This window comes from Equus caballus, chromosome 6 (assembly GCF_041296265.1).
Source record: "Equus caballus isolate H_3958 breed thoroughbred chromosome 6, TB-T2T, whole genome shotgun sequence".
Classification (NCBI taxonomy): Eukaryota; Metazoa; Chordata; class Mammalia; order Perissodactyla; family Equidae; genus Equus; species Equus caballus.
The window spans coordinates 88207494-88222909 of record NC_091689.1 but is presented as its reverse complement, the minus strand read 5'-3'; the positions used below and the strand labels follow the sequence as shown (position 1 = coordinate 88222909).

General features: G+C 49.1%; 1 protein-coding gene across 2 annotated transcripts; it reads left to right on the top strand.

Moving 5' to 3' along the window:
- Positions 1 to 1474: 1474 nt before the first annotated feature.
- Positions 1475 to 15335, top strand: DCTN2 (dynactin subunit 2). Of its 2 annotated transcripts, XM_001489083.6 has the most exons (14): positions 1475 to 1727; positions 2653 to 2721; positions 10810 to 10906; positions 11080 to 11141; positions 11467 to 11565; positions 11835 to 11995; positions 12192 to 12342; positions 12665 to 12730; positions 12946 to 12984; positions 13160 to 13237; positions 13330 to 13401; positions 13634 to 13736; positions 13831 to 13922; positions 14879 to 15335. In XM_001489083.6, exons 1-14 carry the CDS (start codon positions 1692 to 1694, stop codon positions 14963 to 14965), a joined length of 1212 nt encoding a protein of 403 aa, XP_001489133.1. In that variant the 5' UTR covers positions 1475 to 1691; the 3' UTR covers positions 14966 to 15335. The 2 variants fall into 2 exon arrangements, with proteins under 2 accessions (XP_001489133.1, XP_070127893.1); XM_070271792.1 differs by lacking the exons at positions 1475 to 1727; positions 2653 to 2721 and adding an exon at positions 4241 to 8455.
- The last annotated feature ends 81 nt before the right edge of the window (positions 15336 to 15416 follow it).

Genomic DNA, 15416 nt, shown 5'->3' with positions numbered 1-15416 from the left:
CAACAGAGAGTTAGACTGCAGGAATTGAGGTCCTGGCCAAGGCGAGGAGTAGGGTGATGGGAGAAGGGAGGAGGGCATGGAGGTTCTGCCTACCTAACAATTCTAAGGTCACTTAGACACTATGGGGAGAGGGTGGGAGAATGATGGTCTGTCCAGACAAGACCTAACCACTCAGAACTCAGCTGAGGGGGTTTCTGGAGTTGGGCCCATACCTCTTAACCCTACCTTGAATCTTAAGGAAACTAAGGGAAAGGGATCCCACATAAGAAACTGGATGGGAAGGCAGTAGGACTATGGAGAAAGAGGGGTAGAGGCTTGGGGAGGAGCCAGGAGAGTATGCATAGAATGACAATGAGTTCCAAACTGAGGAAAATAGGCATCTCTCCAGTCACTTGGTCTGGCACTCTTTCTAAGTGTTGCAGCATCCTGTGAGCTCAGGAAACATCCCAACCTCAGGCCCCTAGGGGCTCCAGGGTGGCATCCTTAGTGAAAGAGTTTCAAAATGCTAGTCCATGGAGGATCACTGATCAGAGACGAAAGTTCATTGTGCATGCACTTTCCACCCCCACCTCCCAAAACACACACACACACACACAATTTGGTAAATTTTCCATAAAGCTGGATTTATTAAGTCTCAAAGGACAGTTTTTTATTCTGACAGTATGTCTTTCTGTACTTCTCCATTAAGTAAGGATGGTAATAGTAGTTAGTTTTCTTTCTTTAACAAACTTACTTGGCAAAATAAAAGCATAGCAATATCATATCTATCTTCAAAAAGGTTTATTGTTGTTGTTTTTATTTTATTGAACTGTGAAATTCAAAAGCCTGAAAACTATTAGTGAAGCTGTTAAGAGCACAGAGGGTGTTCAGACAGACACAGAGCCACCACTTACCTATTTATGAACGTGAGATGGGATTGTCAGATTTGAAAAACAAAAACAGAATACCTAGTTTTTGGATGCCCAATCTGAATTTCAGATTTGAAAAACTAGTAATTTTTTGTGTGTGTTAGAATGTCCCAGATATAGGATGGGACATATTTATATTTAAAAAGCCATTAGTCGTTTATCTGAAATTCCAATTTAACTAGGCGTCCTGTATTTTATTTGACAGCCCTAACTTGAGAAGATTACTTAACTTTTTCATTCCTAACATGACTAAGCCTTTACTAAATTTTACTTGTTATCGTTTTTGAAGCCCTGGCTGTGCCACCGCATGCCTAGTTGTATTATTTTTATGTAATCACTTAATTTCTGGGATTCCAAATTTATTCACTTGGAAAATGGGAATTCTAAAAACTCTTTCACAGACTTGATGTAAAAATGAAAGAAAATAAGTTGTATGGAATAACTCCCAAGGTGCGTTATCGTCCATCCCCGCCCAAGACCCAGTCGGCCAAGACTACATACCCCACAATCCTAGGCGGCGTCCCCCTGCCATTACCTCACTCCCTGGCCTCGTTCTCGCCAATCCCAGCCTCTCCAGGGGTGTGGTAGCGAGCTGGTCTCGCGACTTTTGCTTTACCCTTCTTCTGTGTTACTCCTGTCGCGAGACTTCCTGCATCTCCGCCTCCTCCGCCGCTCCCTTTGCCGCCGTCTTAGCCCGGGACCCGGACCCAGCCTCTCCCCTTCCCGAACACCGGCCCCGGCTCCACCGAGGCCCCGGTCCCCCAACCCCGCCTCGCCGCCGCCATGGCGGACCCTAAATACGCCGACCTCCCCGGCATTGTGAGTACAGGGCCGGCCCCGGCTCCCCAGGACCGCGCCCCAGACCTCCTCAGGACCCCCAACAGACAGCAACGCGCGACCCCTCCCGCCTGCAGCCCCTGCTCCCCCCGGGGCTGCCGCCGCTTTTCCCCCGACGACCCGCAGCATCTTCTGGACTCCTCCGACCCGCTTGGGCCGGGTCGTGGGACGGCCTACCAGGCCCCTTTTCTGGCAGTTGCCGGTTTCTCGGCCCAGAAATCGTCTCCAGGCGCTCACCACTTGTGCTCGAGTGTTGTGTCAGCATCACCCGTGTCTCCCCAGATCTTCCCATAAGCTCCCCACCCCCACCCCACATACACATACCAGGCCACTTGGTGATGGCCTTCACCCTGCTAAGGAAGAGGTTACCGTGGCAGAACCTTCCTGCCAGATGGAGAACTCTGTCCCCCGGGGAACCTCCGCACCCCTTATCCCGCGCTCGCCCCCGCCCATGCCGCGCATGCCGGCTTGTACCCTCCTTTTGTGCTGCCCTGCCTGCATCCTCGGGGTGGGGGTTGGGGCCACAGGACCTTGGGTACTAAGGTCCTGAGTCACTCTCAGCCCTCGTGCCAGGGTAGTTGTGTACAGGGCCCAACTCGAGGATAGCCCATCTCCTACTTCAGACATAATGATTGCCAACCACTCGCCCCCCGCTTAAGACTCGGGGTAGCATCTTTGTCATCACTTACACTCACCATTTACCATCAGGTCCCAGTTGTGCCCACTATCACCCCCACCCCTCTAAGGCACGGGACCTGATATGCAGTTCACCAGGCAGGTGGAAGAGAGTGGACAGAATCCTGGCGTCACAGCTTGCCTTCTCTGTTAGTTGTTCAAGTGGAGGGGGGTCTGGGGTGTTGGTGGATGCTGGGTAGTGAGGTTGGGTGGTCACTGCTTCTACCTGCAGGCCAGGAACGAGCCAGATGTTTATGAAACCAGCGACTTACCTGAGGATGATCAAGCGGAGTTTGATGCGGTAAGACTATGTGCTGCCTCAGGACTCCTTTGGATTCTGACCTCTTTCCCCCAGGCAGGCTCTTTCCCCTTACTGGCGAACCACAGCAATAAGCGGGTATGCCAAGCCAGCCTGGGTGGTGTGTAGGTTGCAGGACTTGCAAAGGCCTTGCTGGGCTTACAGCCACCGATGAACAATGCCGGGAAGGAGAGTCAGGTCAGTGGAATTACAACTAACAAGACCTGATCCTTAGGCCTTTTAAATAAAACTGAATATCTCAAAACAGTTAGGTTTGGGACTAGTGACTCAGTTAGACCCCTGGGTGCTAGTCTGTGGTAATGAATCATGAAGCCTGAGCACTTATAAACTGTTTGAGGTTAGGACCTAGGCCTTCTATTTCATAAAATATTTCACTCAATACATGTTCATTAGTATCCTACCAAGAGCTAGATTTTGAAATATAAAGTAATACTCTTTTCTATGAATATCCAGTATCCATTGAGCCAGGAGTAAGAAAATGACTTGGAGATTTTAGGAAGATAAGGGAGCTGGTCAGAGCAAAGCAAATTTGAAGAAGAACTTAAACTTTTCATATCGGCGGAGGTGAGGCCCTGGTAGCACTTTCAGATCCAAGAAGAACTCTGAGGAGGAAGGTGTTAGTGTGGACACATTTTAACCATAAGGGGAACCACTTAGCCTTGTTTATTGAATGTGTTCATTTTGTGCTGGTTTTTGTGCAATGCAGGGGAAGAAATGTCCAAGCCCACAAGGATCCCCCAGACTAATGGGGGAGTTAGGACACATGTAGGAAACGTGAAAGAAAAAACAAAATTGAATGAATGGAAATCAACATAGTAAAAACTCTGTGTATGTAAGTGCCAAAGGGGAACAAAGATCTATGAGCATGTCTTACAGGATGTGTTTTAGGTTCTGTTACTTCCAAGAGAACTGGGCTTGAGTCACATTGATGGCGTGAGATCTCAATAAAGTTGTGACCAAGAGTCAGCGGGAACAGGCTCAGTATGTGTGTCTGTAAGTCCTGTGGCTGTGTCTGTGGGGCTGGTTAGTTCTGGGGAATGCTGATGGCTGGCTTATAATGTATGGCTTGGCGTACTCGCTTATTCCTTATTTGATTGCCCCCATGTGGAAGTGTTCCTACTTTGTAAGGAACACCTTCCCTGTCCCCTCTCTCAGTGATGTGTTCCTTGTGGCTCCTATACTTGCTGGCATGTCAGTCTGTCCCCTAAGCTTCAGTACCTGGAGGTAATGCACATGTTGTCCTTGCTCAAGGACCTGGGTAAGCACCTGTCACTCCAAGAGGTATCTTATTGGAAGCTGTCTCTGCCCCCTCATAGGATAGGAGTGTATATGCTGAGGACTTTACTGCCATAGTTCAGAGACTGTTCAACTCTGGCCTAGGCCTCTGCCTCTAAAATATCAATCCTTCATGGTGAGATAATGAATGGAACTTTGTCCCTTTGTCACTGACTATAACATAAGCTGGTAGTATCACAGCAGTCCCCTTTCCAAACCAAAAAATAGATTGTAATTTTCCTTTTGAAGGTACTGGGATATCTCTTAATAAAAAGAAGATGACACCCATTCCAGGCATGGAAGAACCTGAATGTGCAACCTGATTGGCTGTTTCTTCCTGCTGAGCCTGAACAGCCTATTTTAGTAGCATCTAATGGGGTGGCTGATGGGGAGAGGCTACCATAAGTGTTCATTTCCTGTGGCATATTGCCCAGGATGCTGGTATAGAAGTGCATAAGAGCTGGATGGTAAATACATGAGGAATCGAATTGCCTGTATCACCTAAGGCTCAGCTAAATGACCTTCCATCACCAGGGAGGAGTGAGTGGGATGGGGAGACCTTCAGCTGCTTCAGGAGCCCTCAGGTGTGGGGGGAGGGTGGCTGAGATGTTTCCTGATGTCAGCTAATGTCTCTGGCCCCTGCGTGTCCCCATGGGCCTTAGGAGGGCAGCTTTCGGGAAGTCAGCTGAGTAATGGTTCTGCCACTGCTCTTAATACTGACGTAAATGTGCAACTTGAGGAGCAGTGGGTTGTACTTCGACGATCCACTAAACTCCATGTCCTGAGGCCTGGATTCTCACCAGCAGCCTATCCCCTTCTCACCTACCCTCCCAAGATCTGGCACGGGCAACAGTGCAAACTCACTGTGGTGCCTGAACCATGAGGTTTTCAGTCACCTTCTTAACCCCTGGCAACAGCATGCTCTGCCTTAGTCTCCAGATTATTTTCAACTTTAATTATATTAGTTTTTAAAATAGGTAATAGATGTGCATAGAACAAAAGTCTTTCTTCCCACCCCTGCCTGCCAGCACTCAGTTCCCTTCTCTGGAGACAACCAGTATGACCAGCTTCTAAGGGAACCTTTTGAGGGGTCTCCAGATTTTTACTTAGAATAGTCACAGAGTGTTGACCCTCATTGTCTTATTGCTCCACTAAGCAGTGGAAGAAACTGGGCTGCCAAAGGAAATAATGTCCTCTAATTCCCCTTAAAGATCGTAACTGCTCGTTTAACTTAAACATAAAAGTTTTGCGATCCCATAGTGGGGAGGATGGGGAGGAAAGCAGTAGAAGCTTTTAATTTTGATAAAGGTGATCCTGATTTTCTTACTATCCCTTTAAAACAATTTTAGCAGGAAGTAAAATATTCTAAAATGAGTGGAATGAGCCCGAAGACCACACGGGCTCATCCTTTCCTCCTCAGTCTGGAAGGATCTCTGCCTTTGAAACACTCCCTGGTCCATTGGGGTGATGGGCTGGTTTGGAGTCTTTTGTGAAAATGTCTTGTCAGGAAAGCTAATTCCCAGTTGGACTCCTCTCCCCCCTGGGCCTACAGCCCGCCTTGGGTTTGTGAGGCTTTCTGCTTATGGCTCTTGAACTACTGGAGTGAGGGGACTAAATTTAGAAAACCTCACTAGAAACAGGATTTAATTTCTCCCTTTATGCCATAACTATCCCCCATGCCATGTGAAAGGGAAAAAATGACCTAGTCATAGTTTGGTGGGGCTCTGGCAAAGGGGTCAGTTCTCCCAAGGGTAGGTCCTGCTGGACACTCCACCAGGCTGAGCTGAGAAACAGTAGGTTTTCCTCCTTAGGGTTCGGGATATCGTAGAGTATGCTTGACTGTGTTCGTTGACTGTTGGCGCACTTGAACTTACCTGAGTTTTCCTAATGCTTCCCCCGTCCTCCCTCCTCACCACCTTGCCTGGACACTAGTTTGCACAAGTAAGACCATTCGATGCTTCTTCTCTGCATGTTTTTTTCATCGCCTTCTTGCATGCAGTGCCCTGTCATTGTGCTATTGTTGTTGCTAATCATTTTAAATTCTGATGAGTCCCTAACTGGGTCACTAAGGGGCCTGCTGGCCTTATCTTTAAAGATCACTAATCAAGGTTTAAAAGCACAACTATGATCCAAGAATCATTGTCTCTTCCCCTTGTGAGGCCTGCAGGATAAAACTGTCCAGTGAAGGATGGGATGGAAACATGGAGGCTGGGAATGCTTTGGACCTGAGGCATTTAGGGGCTGGGGTTAGAAGGGGGTTGCCTTTCTCCTCCTCAGACAGAAATGAGTTGAGAAAAGGAATGACTTGTTGCTGTTCTAGACAAGGGTGGAGAACAAGGGGGACAGCCACAGTTCTCACTTCTTAGCTGTACGTGGATTATCCTGGGAAAAAACTCATTTTAGTATTCACCTATGCTAAGCCTGTAGAGAAAAGCAAAGGGGATGGAAAGTGGTGTTACATGCAGTGTTAAGGTAGTAACTTGGGTTATTTGTGCTTTCATGAGTCTTTCTGTTTCCGTGCCCCTCCTTTAGAAATGGATGGATGGTGAGCCTTATGGTGGTCCATCGTGGACAGTTTTATTCTACAGCACTATCCCTCTTCCTTGTCGTCATGGTTCTGAAGTCCCCCTGGCTGCAGTGTTGTCATAGAGCCTGAACAGGCTCAGAGAGCAGTAGTGGCCTCTTCCCCTGCGTGATCTAGAACCTCAGGTCTTGCCCTCCAAGGCACAGTCACTTAGCCAAACAGCCCTGGGGAGTCTGAGAGTCCACTAATGAGAGGACCTGGGAGTCATGTGCCAGGCAAACTGGTACCTCGGATCAATACACTGAGAATTTTCCAGTCAAGGTGGCCAGGTGTACTAGGTTTCCATGGTGACTGTTACTCAAGGTTACAGGAATTATGTCTAAAATCTCATCATCCCCCAGCCCACCCATAGGGACAGACCTGGAGGTTGTATATACTATTTACAAATGAATGTACCACTTTTCCTTTTCTTTGATTTTCTGTCCTCCCCCATTCTGCTTGTTTCTCATGATTTAAACTTGAACTTATGGCCCATTGTCCTCTTTCTCCTTCAGTTTCTCCCAGGCTGGTTTTAGCTTGGTGGGGCATGTAAGAGAAAGGTATAGTGTGTGTGCCTCCCCTCGTGTGTTTGCATGTGTGCACTTGTGAGTGCTTATGCCCACTCTGTGCAGAGACATCCCAGCCCAGACCACAGGACCCAGATCCACCTCTACCTAGAGCCGAAAGAGGAGTCTTGGCTTGGCTGGACCCTGGCATCAGACAGGGAATAGAGAGGTTGAGGTTCAGGTATATCTAGCTGAAATCTCTCGGCAGGAAGCACTTGTCTTTATCCCACTGTGTGCTTTCACATACACACAACTGTTTCTGTCTGCCCCATCAGTAAAGCTCCTGGAGAGGAAGGGCACGCAGCTGGATATCCCCTCCTGGCAGTACTTTACCAGTCTTGCCTGGAAGTGGGAGCCTTATCCATGTGGCTGGACTAAGATAAGGCGTCTTTGAAATACTCTCATCTTTCCCCCTTGTCCACCCTCCACCCCCGTGAATCTTGTGAAGAGGGTTATGGAAACATGTTCTGCCCATGGGCTGGCAGCTGTGAATCTTAGTGTCCTCTGGGCTCTTCGTGCTAGCACATCATGGCAGAATTGCTCTGCGTCCCTTAGAGATGCAGGGTGAGCTACCAGCCACTCAAGATGGATACCAACACACCAGACTACATGAGGGACAGGGTCTACCTTGCCTCTCTTCTGGCAGCAGAGAATGAGAATGGGGCTGCAATTAGGTACTTCATAGTTCCTTCAACTCACCATCTGTACCTGACATATTTTGTTCTGCATAGCTAAAGTCATATCAAACCACCTACATGATGAGTACCCTCATTGTGACTGAGTCTGCCATCCAAATGTCTAAGTCTTCAAAACTAGAGAAACCGAGAGACAGGAAGACTTGAGCCATGAACTTCCCCCTTAAGAATTATGGACCGTCAGTCACCTATAGTTCCTCAGAATCTCCATAGCCTCTGCTTCACTTTCCGCCGTTTCTACAGCTCACCCTTCTCTTCCCCACTTTCCTCTTCCATGCCACTAGCTTGCAACATCTAACTTCTAGCTCTCTGATGATCTTAAATTGTTGATGTTAATGGCAGAATGTCATGACATCCTCACCACCAGAGAGGAAAGGATCCCAAGCTCTTCTTTTTCTTGGGGTATGTGGTGACCCCAGCTGAAATTTCTTGGCGCCCAAATTTTGCTAGGCTCCCCTGGGCCCTGTGGTGCAGTGTGTTTGAAGACGATCATGTAGTGCATGTGACAATTTGCTAATAACAATTTTGTCTTTTTTTCCCTCCCTCACCCCCATCTCCCCACTCCCTTTCCTTTTAACTCTTGATTTTCTCACCTCTGGGGAAACCACAAGGAGCTGGTAAGGAGCCTGACCTTTTGTCTGCTTTTTAACGGGGTGTGCTATGATGGGCAGTTGTCTCTCTGTCCTTTTGTCTTGACTAAATCTTTCTTCCCTCTGTCAGCCCCACCCCCAGCTGACAACCTTTCCCTTCTCACAGATCACTGTAATGACACTGCCCCTGCCCCATGCCCCCAGATCTCCGAGACACTGGCGGAGTAGGTGCCACTGGAAGACTAAAGTGTGCTGCCCACCTGAGTCTCCCAGGCCACACCCTCGGAGAGGCTCTGAGAGGATGGCAGCGTCGGGCAGCCCTCCTAACCCAGGACATGCTCATGCAGCAGGAATAGTGAGATGAAAGCACTGTCCGTCCCGTTACTGTCCGGACCTCCGGACCTCTCACGTCCTGTGTGACGGCCCTTTTTTTCACTCCACCCCTTCCCTATTTAGGAAAGTAAATAACAAAGTGCGCTCTCATCCACACAGTGCCTGGCCCATAACAAGGGCTTAACAAATGGTAGCTGTGGCGAAGTTCTTTCCTTGTCTGTAGACCATGCCCATTCCTCTTTTTAAGAGGGTTTTTTTTTAGAGTGGATTTCTACTCCGTCAGCCTTGATGGAGGCTCACAGGGAGGAGTGGCATGTTGTTGAGAGTGAACTGAAGAGGAGGTGGTTGTCTTTCCTGAGCATGATTCCTGCTCCGATACACACTTTGTAGAGGCTAGAGACCACACAGTTATTTGGCTGGTGGGCGCTCTGGCTCTAACATGTCAGAGACGATTAAAGAGGTAATTGGGACTCAATTGTCCCTTTTCTAGGCACTTGCATGTGAGACATTGAACCCTTTTGTTTTCCCTTAATCTTTAGCTCTTGCCCCTCTGCCCAGCGCTTCCCTGAGGAAGAGGTAAAGATCAAAGTTGATATTTTCTCCTTACCCACTCTCTTCCCTTATTTTTAAAGCTGCCACTCGCACTGATTCCTTCTGTAATAGCAGGCCAGAGACAAGGACAGAGCTTCTGTCTGCTGCTCTTTCTCCGTGATGTCTCTCCATCCTTGTCCCCCTCCCCCCACCCTCGGTACCCACACTGGGACAGAGGTTCTCTGTCCTGGTTGCATATGAGAATCACCTGGGTAGCTTTTAAACTTGGCCTACTGCCCTGGTCCTACCCCAGAACAATTAAATCAGAAGCTACAGAGGTGAGCCCAGGCCTCTGGGTTTTTTTTTTTTTTTTAGCATTTTCTAAGTGATTCTGTTGTCCAGCTAGGGTTGAGAACCTTTGTTCTAGTTAAAGGAAAAGAAGACTCCCTTTGCCTTCCTCCTGTAGAAGGTGGAGATGTGATCCCCGACAGAAAAGGACACCCGGGTCTCCTTCCCCCTTCCTCCAGTCATGTAGTGAGAGCTCTCAGACTGCCGACACTTGGGAGAGGCATGCAGTCTGGAGCACCCAGTCTTGGGGTAGTTATTAAAATCTGAACAGCCAGTAGATACCTAGTGAGGAGGGAACCTCTCTGCTTCAATTTCTAGGGTAAAATCTCTCATTCTCTTTGCCATGTCCCCTGTTTATGGAAGCGCTTCAGTGCCTGGGAGACAGCTGAGGGTCAGGGAGAAGAGGCGGGTGCTGCAGCTTCTCTTTGAAAAAAGATGCTGGGCTCTCCATTTCAGGACTTACATGTGGACGTTGCCCACAGGTGCCCTTGGCAAGCAGATATTTGCTTGTTGCTTCTAAGATGTCCCTTAAACAATAATACAGAAAGCCCTTGCCTTTTTTCTCTGTCCCCTGAATTCCCTGGCCTCATGGCAGCCTGGAAACAGGGCTTCCGGTCAGGCCCCCTGCCAGCTTTCCTTTTGTATCTAAGAGCTGGTGTCTGCCCTTTGGCAGCAGAGTAGAGTCCTCATATCCCCCTCAGAGTTAGTAGCTTGGTTGTCTGCCATCCCTCCTCTCTCCCTCCGGCAAAAATGGGAGGTGAGCTTGAAAATGGACTTCCTCAGTAGTAAGGAAATTTACTTTTGGGAGGGGGAGGTTAAAAGAGGTCAGGTTGGTTTCTTGCCCTGAGTGCATGGTATGTGCCAGATAACTGGGAGGGCCCAGTGGGATGGGGTGGGGGGTGGGGCGGCTTATGTACAGAGTGGGTGGAGAGGTTCTGCTGCCTCTGTTCCCAGTTGAATCAGGGTGTTAATATTTATACAACTGAGACTCCAAATTTACCAGGAAGCTTCCGTTTCCTAGGTTGAGGCTGGTTGGCAGCTTGGAGTGGAACCGCCCTTCTTTCCCCTTGGGAGAGTGGGGCCCAGTCTCCTAATGGTTTGGGGGTTTTATGGGGAAGTTCTAGGGTGGGAATGAGTCTGCCCCTGGCCTGAACTGCCTATTCCTGCAGGAGGAGCTGACAAGCACAAGTGTGGAGCATATCATTGTCAATCCCAATGCTGCCTATGACAAGTTCAAAGACAAGAGAGTGGGAACAAGGGGACTTGGTGAGACTGGGCTGGAAATTGGGTGGGGGGAAGCCTGTCCTCAGGCCTTACTGACTTTTGCTTTGGGAAAGGGTCCCTCGTGGAGATCTCTTGTGGAAGCCCTCACAGTCACCTGAGACCGTGCTGCCCTGGACCTAGAGCAAGCCCTCAATTCCATCTTCTTTTCTTGGCAGATTTCTCGGATCGTATTGGAAAAACCAAGAGGACAGGATATGAATCTGGAGACTATGAGATGGTTTGTTGTGTGTGTGTTGATGGGAATGGTGCAGTGATCCTGCCTAGCAGGCATTTAGGAGGGAGAGCAAGGGATACAGTCTAGATTCCAAGTTTCTCTCTGGTAGGGTCCTGAGGAACCCAGCAGGAGGCAGTGAGGGTGCTTTGTCCCCCTGCCATTTGCTCTGGAGAGTCTCCAGGCTCCCCGCTATCTCCAGTTCTTCTGTACTAGGCTATTGTGGATTCTGACTTGGATATGATACCCTTAAAACTCGGGCCAGGATTTGGATAAATTCTTGAGGTTCCCTGTACTAGAGGTGTGGCATCACTGTCTGCTTGTTCTGTAGCTTGGAGAGGGTCTGGGAGTGAAGGAGACACCCCAGCAAAAGTACCAGCGACTACTGCATGAGGTCCAAGAGCTGACAGCTGAAGTGGAGAAAATCAAGGTAACTCCACACTCTCTTCTCCCCTCCCTGCCATGACTCACAAAGCAGAGGAGGACCTCCTAGCAGAAGCAGAAAGATTCCCTAAGCTCCTGGATAAGGGGGCTGAGGTTTCCAGAGTTTAGGAATTACATGTCTCTACATTCAGTGCTGTAGGTGGGTGAGAACGATCCCAGTGACTTCTAACCACAGCTCTCCTTAAGGATCTTGGTCCAATTTTTTTTCTTGATTTGCTCTCGCCACCTCTCACTGTCTACTTCTTTTTATGCCAGACGACAGTGAAGGAATCAGCCACTGAGGAGAAGCTGACCCCTGTGGTGCTGGCTAAACAGCTGGCAGCCCTGAAGCAACAGCTGGTTGCTTCCCACCTGGAGAAGCTGCTGGGACCAGATGCAACAATCAACCTTACTGACCCCGATGGAGCTCTGGCTAAGTAGGTGCCTTGTTTTGTTGGGAAATCATTGCTGACTGGGGTGTAGAAGGACTCAGCCAGATACTGACAGGGACACTAAGGGGAGAGGTGGCCTAGCTGTTCCTTAATGCTGACTGTGAGGCAGAAATGAGAGAGAGTGACTGGACTGGCCCACATCCTTCAGGTCATGATATTATTACTTGGTCTCCTGACCCAGACGCCTACTGCTGCAGCTGGAAGCAACAAAGAACAGCAGAGGGGCTGGTTCAGGGGGAAAGACCACCACTGAGACCCCCGCAGATAGCAGCCTTGTCACTTACGAACTACATTCTCGGCCTGAGCAGGACAGGTTCTCTCAAGCTGCCAAAGTAAGTATGTGTGTCGTGTTGTTTGGGGGACCAGGGGAGACGCGGTCCTAGAGACTTTCCTGCCTCCCTCCAAGGGATCAGATCTGGGGAGATGGTGCTGGGAATGTTTCTGGTTCCTTTTGATGTCTCATTCACCCATCTACTTTCAGTCCAGATTTTCAGATTGTGATTAGGGATGTGTTCCAGGGAAAGGAGTCCCTTGGCAGAGTGGAGGGGAGAGCGAGGGAAGTGGCAAGCAGACAAGCAGGGAAGAGCAGGCTCTTCCCTCCCACTGCAGCAGTAGGAAGGCAGAGGGCAAGTCTCACCTCCTTCCTCCCCCTAGGTTGCAGAACTTGAGAAGCGCCTGACAGAGCTGGAAGCAACTGTACGGTGTGATCAGGATGCTCAGGTGATGTGCTCTCCTGTACTTAGTCTGACCCTCAGATCCTCCACCCTGAGCCCTAAGGTCCACAGCATTCCACAGAAGTCTGGGAGGAGTCAGGAAAGGGCTTCAGTTCCAGGATCGGCCAATGGGTTGCCAGCCAAAACCAGAAACGATGGGAGAAGGTGGTAATCACATAGAGATAGAAGAACCACTGACTTCTTTCCCCCTTTCCCCACCAGAATCCCCTTTCTGGAGGTCTACAGGGAGCCTGTCTTATGGTGAGTGTAAAAGGAACAGGAGTGTTTGGATTACAGAGGGGATGTTGGGATTGGGTTTGCTTGGAGAATTGTTTGGGGTCTGTAGTTATATATTATCTCCAGTGGAATATGGGGTAGCTTCTTCCTACTCTGATCCTTCCCCTTCATAAAGCTTGTCCCAAACCCCCACCCCCAGGAGACTGTAGAGCTGTTGCAGGCAAAGGTGAGCGCCCTGGACCTTGCAGTTTTGGACCAAGTGGAGGCTCGGCTACAGGTATTAAGTGGAGGGCAAACTGGATTATAGGGAACTTGGGAGTTTGGAAACCCTGGGTGCCCTCACTATCATCCTTAAATCTGTGCTTTCAGAGTGTCCTGGGAAAGGTGAATGAGATTGCCAAGCATAAAGCCTCTGTAGAGGATGCAGATACACAAAGCAAGGTCGGGAAGACACCTTTCCCCCATCTTCACACCCTTTCCTGCTCCCTCAGGTTCTCTGAGTCATCCTAGTGGTAATACCAAAGCATGAGAGCACTGAATCCTCAGGTCACTGTCTTCATAAGCTCTTACTGAGAAAGGGCGGTGCTTCACTCTTGCCCCGCCCTGGTGAAGTAGTTAGTGTGTACTTCACTGAAGGCTCAGCCATCCCCTCTGTGCTGTCATGTCCCTCCAGGTGCACCAGCTATATGAAACCATACAGCGCTGGAGCCCCATCGCCTCCACCCTTCCTGAGCTGGTGCAGAGACTTGTCACCATCAAGCAGCTGCATGAGCAAGGTGGGAGGCCAGCTGGAAGGTGGGCTGCTTTAGTTCCCTTCCCTCTTGTGTTGGATTCTGACCTCACCCGTACCTTTCTTACCTTCTTTTGTAGCCATGCAGTTTGGGCAGCTCCTGACACACTTGGATACCACACAGCAGATGATTGCTAGTTCCCTCAAGGACAATACTACCCTCTTGACCCAGGTGTGTGTCCTTTATTGGTCTGCTACCTCCCTTCTTCAGCACACACAGACTAGGGTCTCCAGCTTTTCCTCATAGGGTTCTGCCCTAGCCCATTTGGTAGCCTGGTAGCGTGCCAGGGGGTTGGTTTGAGTCTCCATACTGTTTCTCAGTGGTTGTGGGACCTTTTGACAACTTACTGAACCTGTGAAACTCCGTCTTACCATCTGGAAAATTATACCTATCCCAGAGTTATGTGGATTAGGCGAAATAGTATGAGTGAATTGTTAGTTCAATAAGCATGTTTTTCCTATAAAACCTACCCTTTCCCTCTGTAGTCTCAGCTTAGCTTTACCCTCCCGGGTCCTCATCCAGATGCTCCTGAGCACAGTACATGGAAGGAATATGGGCTTTGAATTCAAGAGCTAGGCTCCAACCTGTTCCTGCCACTTCCTTCCTGACCTGGGCAGTGAGCCTCACCTCCTTCCTTCCTTCCTTCCAGCAGCGCCCAGCACATAGTGAGTGAAGTCCCTGGTGTCTGTGAGAGGCACTATTCTCAGTGCTGGGGGAGCATTAGAGTTGAGAGACCAGCAGCACAGGACCATCAAGATAAATGAATATTAAGTACTTAGTATATAATGTGTTCTTCCTCTAGAGCAGTTTTCTAAAATTTTGAACTATTGAAACCCTCATTTCGACAAAATCTTATTTGACCCTCATTACATGAAACAGATAAAAGAACTGTTCTGGTTGAAGTCAGGATGGGAATTCTTAAGAGTCCTGCCTGCCTGGCAGATCCTGAGCTAGGTCCCTGGTATTCCAAGGGTAGTTTGAAAACCTCTGCTCTAACTCCCCCGCTCTGGGGCCCATAAGCTGTGTTTCCATGTCTTTTTTGTCTTCTCCAAGAGAATTTCTTCAGGTCCTCATCCAGGTAAGCACCTGGTCCTGACAAATAATAAAACATCTCTGTCGCTTTCCAGGTGCAGACAACCATGCGTGAGAACCTGTCCACAATTGAAGGGAATTTTGCCAACATTGATGAACGGATGAAGAAGCTTGCAAAGTGAGCACCTTTGGGAGACGAAGAACAGGGGTAATCCTTACCCCTTTGAACTCTGTTAACAGCTTACATAGGGTCTCCCCTTAATTATAAGTCTCGCATCCCCATCCCATTTGACACTGGGGGCAAGGGGTTCTTCTTGCATGTGGGGCTTACACCCCTCCTCTGATGAATAGAGTGGTAGCTGGGGCATATTAGATGGTGGTCTCCCCTCAGGCCCCAGGGATGAGGACATGGGCCCAGCCACCTGCCAGCTCATGTCCAGTACTGCTTTGCCTGGTATAGGGAAGGATTGGGTCCTGTCCTCCAGCACAGCTTCTGTGGCTGATTGTAATACTCTACAACTGTTTCTGACCATTAAATGCTGTTGTCCTCTGTGTGGCCTCGGCTGTGTTTCCTGGGGAAGAGGCAGCACTGAGAGACAATCACAGCATAACAGGCAGTCTAAGCCATTCTGC

What these genes read in the sequence shown, in the direction of transcription:
- DCTN2 (XM_001489083.6), top strand. Translation starts at nt 1,692, where the DNA reads ATGGCGGACCCTAAATACGCCGACCTCCCCGGCATT. An exon ending in ATCAAGCGGAGTTTGATGCG is followed by an intron (nt 2,722 to 10,809) that starts GTAAGACTATGT and finishes CTATTCCTGCAG; the next exon opens with GAGGAGCTGACAAGCACAAG. An exon ending in GGTGTGATCAGGATGCTCAG is followed by an intron (nt 12,731 to 12,945) that starts GTGATGTGCTCT and finishes TTTCCCCACCAG; the next exon opens with AATCCCCTTTCTGGAGGTCT.